The following is a 16247-nucleotide window of genomic DNA, read 5'->3' as shown; positions in this document are numbered from 1 at the left end:
ATATTATAATAATATAAATAAAATATTGACCGCATTCAAAAATCGATTTTTGAAAATAGAGTCTCGTTTGATAGATTTAGAAGCATATATCTATGAAAAATAATTGTTACTCAATTATTGCGTTCACTAAATAGAGTCAGTGCCACGTGTTTGTTGGAGAACGAAAATGAAATTGACGATTGTTGCGCCGTCACTAATAAGTTTACGCATATAACATTGAAATACGTGTAGCATCTCTACACAAAGATCCAAGTAAGATAATTTTTTAATTTTCAACCATCTCTCTCTGTACGCGATAGATATGATAAAAGAAGGCAACGGCGTCTCCTAAAAAGTATTAGATATCTATATTAAAGAATAAAAAATGAAAAAAAGATTTCATCAATGTTAACAATGTTGCGTAGTATATTGTATCGTACTGTATCGTATCCTATAACATAATCGCGGTGCAATCAAAATTTATTTACATAATTTCAACATTTAATATTTTCGTAAAAAAACTTCCTGTAATCATTATACAAACTCGAATATTAACCGGAATTAATGGTACCGGCTCATATTCATAATACGTTTTGTCAACATCAAACATCTAACATAATAGAATGCTACAAATGATAAAACTATATCGAAGCGACATCGCGTAAAGTTTTCTTAAAGTTGATAATCAAGATTGAGATTCATCTTAGGAAGACATCTTAGGAAAGAGATTGTGACGGTGAGCGGCGTAATGAAAGTATCAATCGTGACGTGCACGACGTATGTACGGTAATGATATATGTTTCCTTGCAATCGCCACGCGAGTAGTGACAGAGCTGGTCTCGTGACGGAGAAGCGAATTCGTGATAACACGTGTAGAAAACGACAATAACAAATATCGATGTCATTTCACAAGAGAAGGAGGCATGTTGCTGTCAGAGAAGCCACCGCGGATGCGATCGTCGCCGAGCAACGAGATGTCATCAATGAAGGCCATATGTCAGGTGAGAGAGAAATGCGCGTGCGTGTGAAAAATCTTGCTCACGCACAGGCGTTAAAGCCCCTGTGTGGACAAACGTGGCAACCACGCCATGCGTACACGCAAACGAACACGTGACACGGGTTAAAGTTCGTTATCGTAAATACGGTCGCGGATGTTGCAACCTCGACAAATCAAAAGGCGATAGAATACGTTGAGTCGCCATCAAATATCGAATAAATTCAATTGAATTTGTCTCTCTCTAATAGCTGTAAGAGTATATAATTTAGCAATATATAATCCCAGCTTAATAAATTATTGCGAGAAATTAACGGATTTATTTTTATTGATAAAATATACAGATTCTATTCGCACATACGTTGTTTTATTGTATTATCTCATTCGAATCAAATATCGCGTGCAACTTTGTTAAATATGACAATTATCTTTGAAAAAAATAATATATACATATCATTTAAAGATAGCCGCGGGGGAGAAAGTTAATTGTTCTGCGAAAGATGAAAATTGTAGAGAATATGTTATGTATATTTACTTAGATCTGACTAATATTATCAGTGACACAACTTTTAATCCGTGATATTAAAATTGACAGTGGATACATCATGTTCAAAATTAGATGGCGTATTCAGTCTTAAATAAGATGCAAATATATGTGAGCTGGCTATAAGAAAATAAAGCAAGTTGTAGCTATTTTTCTTAATTTAATAGCGAGGATGACGCAACGCGCGTTGTATTGCGATAGATATATACTTGCGCGTAATTACAAAGAGATTGAGCTTTGCATCACTTTGCTTTATGACTCGTAATCAGGCCAACGGACGATCTCTCGCTGTGAATTCAAAGTCGCGTGTAGGAACGTATAGAAACAGTGCACGTGTAACTTATTTGTTGGAGCTAGCTCGTGTCTTCCATATCGCAATACATTGTCTATAGTAGATAGATACATTTTAATCGGTCTACAAGTAGAACTGCATGTGCCCGCATGATACACGAGTCTCAAAGTTCGCTTGAAGCTGCAGGATCGTATTTTTTAACAAGTTTTTCGAAATTCTTTCGATTTAAAGAAACGCAGCATCATCTCTCATAAACTTTTAAAATCAAGTTTTAAATTATAGATTTTCTGTTAAAATAAAAAGTCCACTGAAAATTGACTGTAAAATAAAATACACATTATAATTTTCTTTTGTTTTAAATAATTAATCATTAGAAAATATCTCGATTTTTAAATTTCTGATATAAAGATAAATCTCTCTCTATCTCTCTCTCTCTCTCTCTCTCTCTCTCTCTCTCTCTGACTGTAAAATATATATTTTAACAATCTATACACAATGTACATTTCTCACACAAAATATGCTATAAGTAAAAAACTGCGCAGTAATGTATAATAATTTTCCATTGTTAACAAAACATACTAAATATATAATAAAAATCACTATGTTATATAAACGTAGACATGAATATCATGACGCAGTCTTAATCATTATCCATTACCGGGACTCATTATCAACGCAGTGATTTTGCATCTTTATGCGACCTACGTTGCAATTGCTATTTACATTGCAATGGATCAAAAATAAATAATATTATTATTATTATTATAGAAGATTATTTAAAATTTCATCAGCCAAGAAGAGAATGTATTTACAAAATTGCATCGTTTTTCGCAATTCTTTGGATTGTGAGTTCGACATCAACAAACGTGCGTTTGATCTCGAAACCGCGCGCGCGCGAATTCAATTTTTCTGCGCGCGTTTTAATCGCATCAATTTTTTTAGATTTTTATTTTTTTACACTTGAGGACATTAAGTTATCATAAAGCTATGGAATTCGCGAGCAAAATGATAACGAAATAGATCACTGGCGAGTTACTTCTGCTCCGCTAAATGATTAAAGAGAACGCCAAACAATGATAATTATCGGACGCGAGCGATTCGCGCGGATTCGGAAACGCACGGGGAAATTCACGTCATTGACGCGGCCCTGACAAGTGCGCGACGTCGCGTCGGAGCGCGATTGCTGAGTCACATATCGCGAACGATCTCTCCCGGCAAGGTGCACGACGTTCATTCGGTCGGTTTCTCCGCGTATAACGTGTATACGATCGCATCACGCGTTCGCGCAAAAGTGTCTCGTACGGCAAAAATGTTTCTTCGTCCCCGCGCGAGATCGTCAATTGTGACATGAAGAGCGAATCTCGTGGCGCATAATTCGCGGGCTACTCGCCTGCTCGTGCATCCGTTTCGCGATTATTTTTTGTGTGTTTGTCGATGTATGTACGCATGTACATACATACATATATATAAGGTCATATATAAGTGTCATTATAAGAACCTGTCAAATTCTTTGTTCCCCCCGCTCATGTCAAATCGCAGCTGATCCGCGTGTGTGGTGTGTCACACTTGTCTGCTGCGACGCATCTCGCGCCGCTCGCGCCGCCAGCGCGACTCGATAGTGCCCGTGTGTACCGTCGACGATAAGGAGGTGCTGAGCCACTTATCAAAGGAATATTCGCGAGGCATGCGTGTGCGACGCGCGCGACTGCACCGCAGTTTGTGATGTGACTCGTGCGTTTTGAGGTTATTTCGGTCTCGTGTAACTGACCTAAGATACCGCTTGCTCGGGAAAAGCGCGAACCTTTTATTTTCACTCCGGCGCTACGAGCGTGGAGTCGACTTTTCGACGACTCTTTCCTCCGGGTTTCTAAAAATTGGAAACGACTGATGAGCAGACGGTACTGACTAGTGCGTTCTAACCTTAAAAACTGAAACTCAAGAATCGTCGAAATGTATTCCGTCGCGTGAACGGTGCATCGTTGTCGTTCTACGAGAAGATTCTTTGTTTTCGTGGGGATAACTTTGCATTACTTGCGTGCAGTGTCAATGAATATCTTACGGAATCACGTCACCTATTCATGATGTCAAACCTATTATTTGTACTTAACAAGGACAACAAACCACTGTGACAATACTTCAAGATATATAGAACTTTGTTTTTGTCTGTGCTGATTTAATTGGAGGAAGCTAGCAAGATGTTGTGCATGAAGAAACTGTATCGGGAGGAGCTGCTTCAATTAGCATTGCTGCTCTCCTTGCTACGCGTAGATCCAGAGTCTTATTTGGGTCTAGACATACAAACTCTCAATGTAGGATCTTTGGATCTCAATAATGGATCAGGATGGCACACGGATCACACAATTGTCCATCGTCTAATGTTTGTCCACCCAAAGAATCCAGATTCCATGCTTCTAAATTACCAGAGAGATATGTTCGAAGAGCTCAATTCATTAGGAAGATATAATAGAATGAATTCTGGTCTCAACGCTATACATGCTTATCTATTAAATATCGATGAATCAAATAGAGATGCACCATTGGCGGGTCCCAGTTTACCTGTTTCAACAAATACAACAAGAAACATGACATCTCCTGATCCGCCAACCTCTACGCAAAGTCCTGCAGAACCAATTGGCGCAACAGAACTTACTCAAGAGGTACATCTTTTAATTGATTATAAGCATAGAGATTTATAATATATGAAGATACGGCAAGGATTAGTATATATCAATATATATTGTAGAAATTGTGTATCTCTCTCTCTCTCTCTCTTTCTCTCTTTCTTTCTCACATTTTCATGTTATTAAAACTGTTATTTGATATATTTTAATTATTATACATAAATAAATTATTTTTCTTACATTACAAGGTAATGCTAATCCTTGTTTATTTTGTTTTGCTCTTATTTTATATAATAAATACAATGAAAGTTATAGGGCTACATTTTAGCATTTATATATAATATGACAGAGTACTTCAATTTTAAATATTTAGACATTTCTAAACAAAAAATTCTAAGTATTTTTTTAGTATGAATAAAACATTCCTTTATTTAGTTTATTTTTTATTTCAAAGTATATATAGTTTATTTATAATTATAAATATAATCTTTTTTTATGATGGAGAGTTTGTAGTATAATTGAGTTATCAATTTCACACACAATAGCATTAATATTTTATATTACAATTATATATAATATTTTACAATATTTTTCAACCAATAACATAAAAATAAACGTTCTTATGACGTAAAATCTGAGCGCGTCAAACTGCATGCACCAATCAGATTTAAAAATAATATTTGGCAGTGTATCTGGAACATTATTTTTCTTTGCTAGAAGCCACCGTGTTAAAAAAGTCAAAAATAGCCATATGTCGTCGCGGTCACGTTGAAAGAAATACCTGTTGAAAAGAGAACGCAATCGCTCTTTACAGCAATATAATCGCATCATGTAAATGACTTTGCGAATCCTTGTAGGCGACCTTGTTGTTCGCTCTTTGCCTTCTTTTTTGCCTATTTTTTTCTTTTTCCTTGTTTTTCTTTCTCCTTGTTTTTCTTCAAAGCATTAAATTGACTATAATTTCGATCATTTTATTAATATCAATTTAAATTGCTTTACAGAATCTTATGCGCTATTTATTTAATGATGCTTATGTTATATCTAGTTTGATCAGGCTTATTATAAGAAGTCACATAAAGAGAGAGAGAGAGAGAGAAAATAAATAGATTTAGATATCTAAAAAATTATATTTAAATTATATATATATAAAATTAAAATAAAAATTAATAGTAGATAATAATAGATTAGGTTATTTATCAATGTATTTATCAATATATAGATTGTTTTCACTTTCGCGCGCAAAATGCACATATAACAGTATACTTCCATATTTTATGCGTTATGAAAGAGCGCACATTACAAGCTATTTATAAAGTCTTAAAGAAAAAGAAAGTTTATTAGCTGATACCATAAATAGAAGCGCGTGCAGAAAAATACATAACGGATTGATGAATCACAAACTCGCTTTTCTTTGTTACACATCCCGAAAGCGTGACTGCATTCGGTTCTCCTCCGAAATTCTTTCTATATTTTTGTTTATATTTTTGCCAAGTTCGAATACACCAAGATTAGTTCTTTCCTTCGCAGGACAATGTCCTTGTTACCTATACTGGTTAATCTGGGTTAACTAATTGCAAATCTGTGTCTCCGCGTGATGGCCTTTTTTAGCAAATTTAAGATCTTTCGAATGTATTGATTGCGCAATAACGCATTAAGACGAACAACTGAACACTTCATACGATAAAAAGCACGTTATCGTCATTTGTATCATCTGCAATAAATGATAATTAATTAATCTTTCACGACGAATGATGCAATTTATACAACACATATCATGTTTTAGTAAAATTATGGACTATTTTTGGTTATTTCTGGGGGGCTTTTTTCACACAGAGTTCGTATTTATCCAGTGATTAGAACATTCATTTTTAAATTCTAAATTAGATTGTGAAATTTGAAATCAGGCATTTTAAATAATATTTATAGCATTCTTTTTTTGATATATCTTCGTGTTAAATGTATAATTTAAATCTACTTATTTTTTTCAAAAGAGTGGATGAAACTATTATATACGAAAAGTAAAATAATAATCAAAATTTTCCGAAAGAAAAACATTAAGTAATAAACTATATTTCTGAGGCTGAACGTGTGTATATAAAAAAGAAAACAAGCACATGTTTAATGCTCGATAATCTATCAATTAAAATTATATTTATTACACACATACAAAAAAGGTTTGATGTCTCTTGTAGCCTTGCAAGTACAAGCATTAGATATGCAATTGATTCGTCCAGAATAGAATAGTATCAACTAAATCTGGTTACTGTTAGAATTCTGCAATCTTTGGTAAGCTGAGGTCAAGTTAAACTATGATATCATGCATACATATATAAGTATTCTTTTCTGGATTATCTTACTAACTATAGTAAAAGCCTTCATATGAAATTTGACGCTTGCATTTGAATTATCAAGGATAGCACTGTCGATTTACGACAACATCGAACGTAAAAGTTTCTACATATTTTAACGCACCACAGATGTAGAAATGTTTGATGGTATTGTAATTATTGAGAAACTGAATTTAAATTTAATAACGTATTGTTAACAGATTGTTAACAAATGTTATATGTGTGTACGCATCTATTTATCTTTTTAAAGCTAATAATATATATTATACAGACACACAAATATGATGATCATTAAAGAAGACAGCATTCTGAATATTTTACGGCGAAATTTTGATGTATCACTCTTTCTAATTTTTGGATCTTTATTTTTGTAATGTTAAATTCAATTCAGATAAATCTGAAAAGATATTAAAATATTAATACATTTTTTTTTAATTTTGGGAAGTTGTAAATTGTCGTAAATTGCTCAATGTTTTTAGAAATATACTGTTTTCAAATGACAATAGCTATCATAATGTGTGATGCATATATTTGAAATATAGGATGATGTATGTGTGTGTAATAAATCAGAGTAAAGGCATTATATCTTAATAATAGTGATTTTTATAGGCTTCTTATAAACCATCTCAATCTCTTAGGTGGAATATCATTTCGCGAAACGTGCTTATCCATCAAATGCGATTGTGTATCGTGATAAGTAAGCATTCTTGTGTCAAAAATATTTCTGAAACGATATAATATAGTACATTGAAAAGAGTCACGATTAATATGATGCAAAGAAAAGACATCAGGAAACATGTATCTTTAACATATATTTTGCATATCAATACGTCACGTTCTTTATACTTGCCATTTATTAATTTGCATAATAATATGTGTACGTTATCTTCAAAATTTTTAGGATTTTTTATATTTGCGACGAACTTGTAATCGAAACAAAATATGAAAACTTGAAAAAATATGTATATGTAAATTAGATTCGGTCAAAGGAATTGTGACGATAACTTTACGTAATTATTTCTGAATACTGTTAACTAAATGCGATGAAAAATATACGTAAATGTATTTCCCGTACATTACCGAGAATCGTCTTGTTCCAAATTAAACATCTGGCCTTGTTCCAACACGCATGACATCAAATGAATTTATTGCATTTCGAAAAGCACTTGACAGAATTTATTTCAATTTATTTTGCGAGGGGATTATTATTCATTTTTTCCGATTGTGATTATAAATTAACCGCTACTTTATTCAAGCGAACATTTCGACAAAATATTGCCGAAAGCTTTTCGTGTGATATTCGTACGATGGCCTCGATTACAAAAATAATTGTATGCAAACGGATGGATAGGTATGCGCGCGTTAAAAATGACTTCGTGAAAAAAGAAGAACACATAAAAATCAGATGCAGCCCCGATTTCGCGAGAATTGAAACCTGTGCAAATTTCTCGTTTTCAAAGCGATATATGCATCCAGAATTAGAAATCGGTCGAGGATTTCCGAGGCGATTATTAACATGCTCATGGAAAGAGATTCGCCCTTCTGTTTCCAATTTACGCTTTACGTTAAAAACACATTGAATAATTGATGCAATGCAAATCCCAAGGTTTACATTTTATATTTTCGCAAAGCTTTTCATTGCACGCAATTTATTTTGGCCGATATTTTAAAGTCATATTTTTTTTAATGTGACATTTGTACAGATACAAATCAAGCAGAATGGTGACTCTAAATGCCGCAATAAATATTGGTGTTTTCATTGTTATTGTGCGTTGAAAATTACTATACAGAAGTATTATTAAGTATAGATATTATATATGATATTGTGTGTGACGTACAAACTTTGCCTATATCTCGTACTCATGATATTTTGAAACCATAAGTCTTCAATATTTACTTGAGTATCGATAAGTTGTAATCATTTGTGTCAATATTTTAGTAATATCTTATATGTTATTATTTTGACGATTTTTAAATTGAAAGTTACTAAAAGAATTATTTTTCTTTTTCAAGAAAATTTTAATAAGGTGACTTGGATTTTCTTTATAATTATTTTTTGGGATAATTTTCATTAATTTCCTGACAGCTATTATATGCAAATTATAGTTCTCTCGTTCAATTAAATTTTTTAAATGTTTGGAATTGTTTTTGTGGATAAAAATCGCGCGCGCGCGAGGATGAAAGAATTGGTGTTTTCATTGTTATTGTGCGTTGAAAATTACTATACAGAAGTATTATTAAGTATAGATATTATATATGATATTGTGTGTGACGTACAAACTTTGCCTATATCTCGTACTCATGATATTTTGAAACCATAAGTCTTCAATATTTACTTGAGTATCGATAAGTTGTAATCATTTGTGTCAATATTTTAGTAATATCTTATATGTTATTATTTTGACGATTTTTAAATTGAAAGTTACTAAAAGAATTATTTTTCTTTTTCAAGAAAATTTTAATAAGGTGACTTGGATTTTCTTTATAATTATTTTTTGGGATAATTTTCATTAATTTCCTGACAGCTATTATATGCAAATTATAGTTCTCTCGTTCAATTAAATTTTTTAAATGTTTGGAATTGTTTTTGTGGATAAAAATCGCGCGCGCGCGAGGATGAGAGAGTGTAGATGTCGGACTTTCCCTGGTCACATAGAAAGGCAACTGCAACCAAGCGTGTCTCGAGAGAAATGTGTGCATTTCAGTAGCAATAAATACAGATGGTCTTTGACGAATCGAGATTGGCAAACTGCCCTACTGTAATTAAAATGCATCTCTTACACGTTCTTTGTAGTGATTAAAAAAGACAATTTGAAACTGCATGATAAAATGCTTTATTGGCAATTTAAGATGAGATGTTGATCGATTTTCGAGAGTTTTGTTTATTCTATTCTAGTTTTAATACAGTTTTTAATATAGTTCTCTGAGCAAATTCTTTCATTTTCTAAAGAGTTTTAATTATTAAAATTAATTAATAAATTAATTTTGTTATTACTAAATTTCATCCGAGGAAGGCACTCTGGAGAATTCTCCGGGGTGCATTCAGAACTTTAATAAAAAATTAATTTTTTAAAAGAGATGAGGTGTGTCAACTTCATAGAGATTATTTTTACGTATTTATATGGGACGCTTTTCGATGTTCAAGATTCCCGTTTATTTTAAAACAATTTTTATATAGATCTGAATTTTGTGTGTATTTATGTTTTTTAAAGAGTTCTAACGGTACACAAAATTAAAAAATTTTTTAAATAATTTTCTAAAATTGTCTATCTTTATAAATATTATTATATATTTCTACATTTTATCAAAAAATATCAAAATATATATATATTCATTAATGTACCGATTGTACGCTTTGCAAGTATTTTTCTACAACGAAAAATCGAGAATCGATTTAATTCATTGTTTTTCCTGTTTACATACATTTTACTTCGAGACACGCTGGCTCATTACGAAATCGTTGCATGGTTTTAAAACTTGGCAAGCGAATAGCTGGTGTAAACCAGCAAGTTTTCGTTACTTCAATCATAAAAGTGATTGACCATAAAACAATGCGACGTGTTGATAAGTTAACAGTTTTTTTATAACTATGTTTTAAAAATTTGAAATATATCAACTCTCTATCCAACCAGAATTTGGTCCCTCACTATTAGATTATTATTAATGGTAAAATATCAAATTCGCAAATTACTATTGCGCGGATGTAAATAATTGTAGTTAGATATAATATATTTGCACAATAAATATTTTTAAGCATGATTGTATTATATTATGCATTCTATATGTATGTGTATGTGAAAAAAAATCTTCATTAAAAAATAATATGAGATAATGCGTGTTATGTGTGTGTACATCAAATGCAGAGATTTGACGTAATTGGCACATTTAAATATTGGATACGTACGCGTGGTTAAAAGATAAATGAAAAGCAAAGCGAGCAAATATAGAGATAGTAAAATGTCTAACCTCGACGCATTATATTGACCTTCGTTTCATAACGTTACCAAAGCTCGAATTGTGCCGACAAAGTATTTTTCTGCTAGTTTCTAAAAATTGCATTTTATATTCAAGTATTTTATATCCAAAGAATTTTGGTACAATGTGAAATAAAAATATATATTATAAAATATCTCTCTCTCTCTCTCTCTCATATATATATATATGTGTGTGTATATATATATACGCTTTACTGTCATTATTAATTATTTAAATCGTAAACCATAATGATAAATCTAGCCTGTTTCTAATAGTTATAGATTTAAAGATTTAAGATTAAAACTAAAGATTTTAAAGATTTTTACAAAGCTAAAGTTTTCAAATTCGACATTTTTTATTAATACATGATATAGAACATTCAAAAATTTTTGAATATAGTTTTTTTATCTCAAAAATATATTTTAGATCGAATAACTTCTAAAACATCTATTAGTTCATGATCTAGTATGATCAATTTGATTATTATCGGATCGATTAATTTGTATCACCTAGCGAATTTATATATTTTTATCTTTGTTTTGTAGCGCGCATCTGTCTACGTTACTGGTTTTACTATTTTGCACACGATAATGTAAAGGTTGAGAATATTTAATCTTTTAGTAAAATGAATGTGAAGCGATTAAACATACAAAATGAAATCTATTTAGAAATTTGACGAAGACGAAGCATCTCCTAGAGTAAACAACGTAATAATGATTACCTTGAACGAATTGAACTATTATTCACTATCTCTTACGCGCGCGAACTCTCATTTTTTCATCGAATCAAAATTTACATATTTTTTTAAACCGTTATATGTCATTATTATATGCTATTTATTATATGCTATGAATTATCGCATTGTTATTTTAAATCGCAAAAGACCTTGATTTTTATTAGTACAATAAAAAATTACTTACAAAAATTATTTTCGTTTCTGTTTGCCATTAGCAATAAGATCTTTCATTTTTATATTACTCTGCTTTATTCTATATTACAGATGGTATGTTTTACTAATCTCTAGCTCATTATTATACAAACGTAATATATATTAAATTCCTGTGAAACATTAACTTGTTTCGCGCGTCGGTAAACAGCGCGTAATAATTGTGTCAATATACATGCATTCATGCAAGCTGAATATTTAACTAATATTACTGCTAATACATTGTTTAAAATAATTATTTGCTCGCGATATCGAGTATTGGACAATTATATTGAACAATTTTGTGTAGCCATTTAAAATATCAACATATTTAAATACAATACTTTACACTAACAAAGTGTAACACATCAAAAAGATAGAGATGTATAAGGAATGTTATAGAATTAACTTTAATAGTAATAGTTTTTTTATAAATTTGTAATTAAATTTAAATTTAATTTCAGAGACCTTGCATGTATACATATATAAAAAATTCAAGTCTTATATAAATTTATATATATATTTTTTTTCTTTTATGCGGTTTTCGAATAATATTTCAATTTATATACGAATTAATAATAAAATAAATATATAGTAAATATAAGAATGCAGTTTGAATACGCATTAATCACACTGCATAATTTTACTAATAAAATAAACTGATAAAATATTTACATAAACTGCGTATCATCATAAAATTCTTATGTGGCATTTTTACAAAATGTCATGCTAGAGTTGAAATCGAATATATAAACATTCGACACTTAGGATTGCGGCTCATTTGACTCTTATGTAATTAAGGTATCTTTATAAACCATGATTTTACTAAGGATAAAAATCGAAATTCTTTCCCAGATTCCTTTCAACGAATTTTTATCGTTTAGTAACGAACGTTCCATCGTCATCGCGTCACATGTTCATCGAACGTTCCATAAATTTTCATAAATCAGCATAGCGAATGTATGCAAACGATGACCCTGACGACCCGTGCCCGCGGTTGACGGACGCAAGGCGCCTCGTCGCAATCGAGGTGTAAACTGGCAGTCCGGCAATACGTCGCGCAAGACGGAGTTCAGGTTAGAGACTGCGTGTACGCACTGCGCGTAATTAATCGAAGCGCAAAGATTGCCATCGTTTATTCGCACGTGTTAGATGGCGCGCAGGAAGAGGAAGCAACCGAGGATGATCGCTGTGTTTGTGCCGGACGATGTACGTTTCTTATCGAATTGTAGCAAATTAAATTGTTGTTGAAAAGTATTGTCGCTCACATGTGTGATAAAACACGTACGCAATATCGTTCGCGAGTGCATTAAGGCTTCAGGGTGACCAGATATTTAAATTACAAAAGAGGGGGCTTAGGAATATAGGCATATTTTCCATAAGAAAGATATTCCATAAGAAAGGCATTTGTTAAAATTGATAATGTGATACGAAGTGATATTTTAATTATAAATTAGACTAATATTAATATACTTTTTTTTATTTTTCGCTACTAGTCTAAATTAAAAAGACATTGTTTTTGTCTGTTTCAGGTATGTATCATATCACACCTTAAACTTTTCGAAGATATTTCAAACTTTAATAAAACTTGCGATTGTTTATGCGCGTCAATACATTTATCTGCTACGCAACAGGTCTGCAGCATATTCTGTCTTAATGAACGGAATATAATATACACTTCATTCACGTTACCTTGGTAAGTTTTTAGCAATATGAAATTTTCGCATTTTTTATGCACTTTCCTGTTTTATCTTTGTCACATGTGTGTCCGCATCTGTATCATTAAGTCTCACAAATTCTGCTTTTTCTTAAAATTTTTCTAATCGATACACTAAATGTGTATTGCACAATGTTAAAATGTAATAGTGAAATTTTGTTGAACTTATGAGGCAAGAAATATATTTTTATTGAGATTCCTGCTAATTACTATATCTATACTGCTAATATTCCTGCTAATATACATTTATCTATACTGTATCAATTTAAAATTCTCGTCACATTCACCATAAAGAAAATATTATAGTTAAATATCTCTAAAATGTGAAGGTAAGATAAAAATAAAAATTTTGTTACGATGATTTTATGGCGAACGTGTTCCAGTCAACGAAGAGTCCCGTGAATCAGAATAATCTACGATGAAACCTCGCGAATTCACAGACAAAGCGCGAAAACCGTCTTTGTCGCAGTATTTTGCATCGGTAAACGTAAACAACATTGCACTATTTTTGCCTTGCGCCATAAAATTAGTCAGATAACTACGTATATGTAAACCGATCGCCAAGAAAAAATGCGATTTTTTCGCGTATTGCAGAATTGTTCGCAATAAGTTTTTATTAGAAAAGATGATCGCCAAGGTTAGCGAGGTCGAGACAGCTTTTGCAAAAATAACCGTGCCTATTCTGTAACGTTCGTTCCTTCATGAGAGAGTGCAGCGCACTTGTAACCTTCGCGGGTTAAGCCCACGCGTCTTCGCGCACGCATTTGGCAATCAAATTGGAGATCTTTGTTGCACTCGTCGTGAAATTTTACTTTGTTCGGACAGTTAATTGTGCCGATAAATCACGATAAATTATTTAACAAGTACATATATATTTTCATGTTTGCAACGATACTTAATTTATCGCTCATACATACCATATATGTGTAAAGCATATTAATAGCGTTATATTTTTTCTTAGTTAAATAATTAATTATAATTATAATTCGACAAAACTTGGAGTTTGTGTAATTATCATCTTAACAACAATATAAGACTCTTACATACTTGTCGTAAAATATTAAATATTTTTGCAATCTTCAAATTAATTTTTTTTTGTTGGAGTAAAATTATAATATTGGGTGATCTGAATGTTTTTCTTAGACATTAATTTGCCAGAGTTTGTCTTTTCTTAGTTTATAAATTAAAAGATATTGTTTATTGACGTGAAACATAAAAACAAATACTTTTTTATAATTTCTATCATAAGTCCATAATTAAATGCAAATCTAAGATATGTAAGTAGATACAGATAGCTGCAAGCCATCCAACATATGATTCTCGTATTTTCCATGGTAAAACAGTTTGACAGAGCAACTCTCTTGGTTTACGTTATCAAAATTCCAGTTATCGATTGCTAGCTACATAATTCTCTGCATTGTTGGTTAGGATTGTAAAAAAAGAACGGCGTTGTTGATCTCGTTTAAAAAAATGTAAATACTGATATCAATGTAATCATTTTCTTTTACGAGTTGGAATATATTTTTCCTCAGTTATATCACATTTTGCTACGATAAAAAACAGCTCGCACGATATGATACGATGCGCGTGTGACTACCAGTATGTTTAGGACCGGTTTAGCATGTTATCTCTGATAACGAAGCCCCCGCGTTATCGTACTTTATAAAAGTTCTAAAGATAAGATGTCTCTCATAAACTTTTGCAATATTTAATGCGCTTGTATTTTTGTGGAAAAATTAAAATAAATATCGCTCGAACAATGCGGCAACTGGCGAGGTCAGCGCGATGGTTAATTGAGAGTAATAATTTTTCTCAGAACGTTAATCGAACCAATTTACACTATCTTGAATGGACGGTTTATAAAAAGAGAGAACTTATTTAATCTCTATATGAGCAAAATAGAACGTTTGTCTTTATTATTTATTATAGATACGAGATTCATTGTATCGAATAATTTATATTTTATTTAGCCTACCAATTTTAAGATTAATCTTAATAGGTCTATAAGTCACTAATTAATAGATATCAAAAATAAAAATTTAAAAAAAAAACAAGAGATTTACTAAAATATAACATTTTATTATTAACTGACTTAATAACATGTAATCGCATGTAACACATACCCAGTGACGAATTTGCATTTTAGTTGTATTAATCCATTTACTATTTATTATTTAATAAATTAAAAATATTATGTTATATTTCTCATAATGAGCTAAAAATTAAAAATATTTTTTTAATGCAGAAAATTACCTTATATTAAAAAATGTACAATATTATACATACATTATAAAATATATAATAAATATAAAATGTTGATGTAGCATCATTGAAAAAATAGATGATATATGATAATGCTCAAATAAGTTTTTTTTTCCTTCCCAAAAAATATGTACAATCGGAAATTTTTTTGTCATAAAAAAAATAAATTTTTTTAGAGATTGTTCAGAATTCACAATATGATTCGCTTTTATGAGTATTGCTCACAGCTATTATGACATAAGATCAAATAATCGTTTATACACTATTGCGCAAACACGTGTGTCTATAGTTGCCGCTTAGTTTTTCCATACTTTCTGTGTGATAATATTTCGTATTACATGTTTTAAACGATTCTTAAAACGAAATGTTTTAAACGATTCTTTCCGAACACAGTCGGAATTATACTTTTTAATAATTACTATTAATAACCGTTTGCGATAATTACACGACTCGTGTCCTATGCACGGTTCTATTATCTAAAATGTACGATTACCTTAATTTTGCATAGCCATGCATGCGTTATATATATGCACGTCGTGATCTCCGTTTTTTTAACAATTTTTTTAATAATTGCATATAACAAAAACAAA

General features: G+C 31.3%; 1 protein-coding gene across 1 annotated transcript in view; it reads left to right on the top strand.

Annotated features, from left to right (window-relative positions):
* The first annotated feature begins 2969 nt into the window (after nt 1–2969).
* LOC115240568 (segmentation protein cap'n'collar) overlaps nt 2970–16247 on the top strand; it is a 95418-nt gene continuing 82140 nt past the window's right edge. The window contains exon 1 of the mRNA XM_029815797.1: nt 2970–4466. Coding sequence (XP_029671657.1) covers nt 4005–4466 — 462 coding nt within the window. The 5' untranslated portion in view covers nt 2970–4004. The remainder of the gene's footprint in view (nt 4467–16247) is intronic.

The sequence above is a fragment of the Formica exsecta genome, unplaced genomic scaffold (assembly GCF_003651465.1).
Source record: "Formica exsecta isolate Colony F162 unplaced genomic scaffold, ASM365146v1 scaffold442, whole genome shotgun sequence".
Lineage (NCBI taxonomy): Eukaryota > Metazoa > Arthropoda > Insecta > Hymenoptera > Formicidae > Formica > Formica exsecta.
This window is presented reverse-complemented; position numbering and strand designations above follow the sequence as displayed.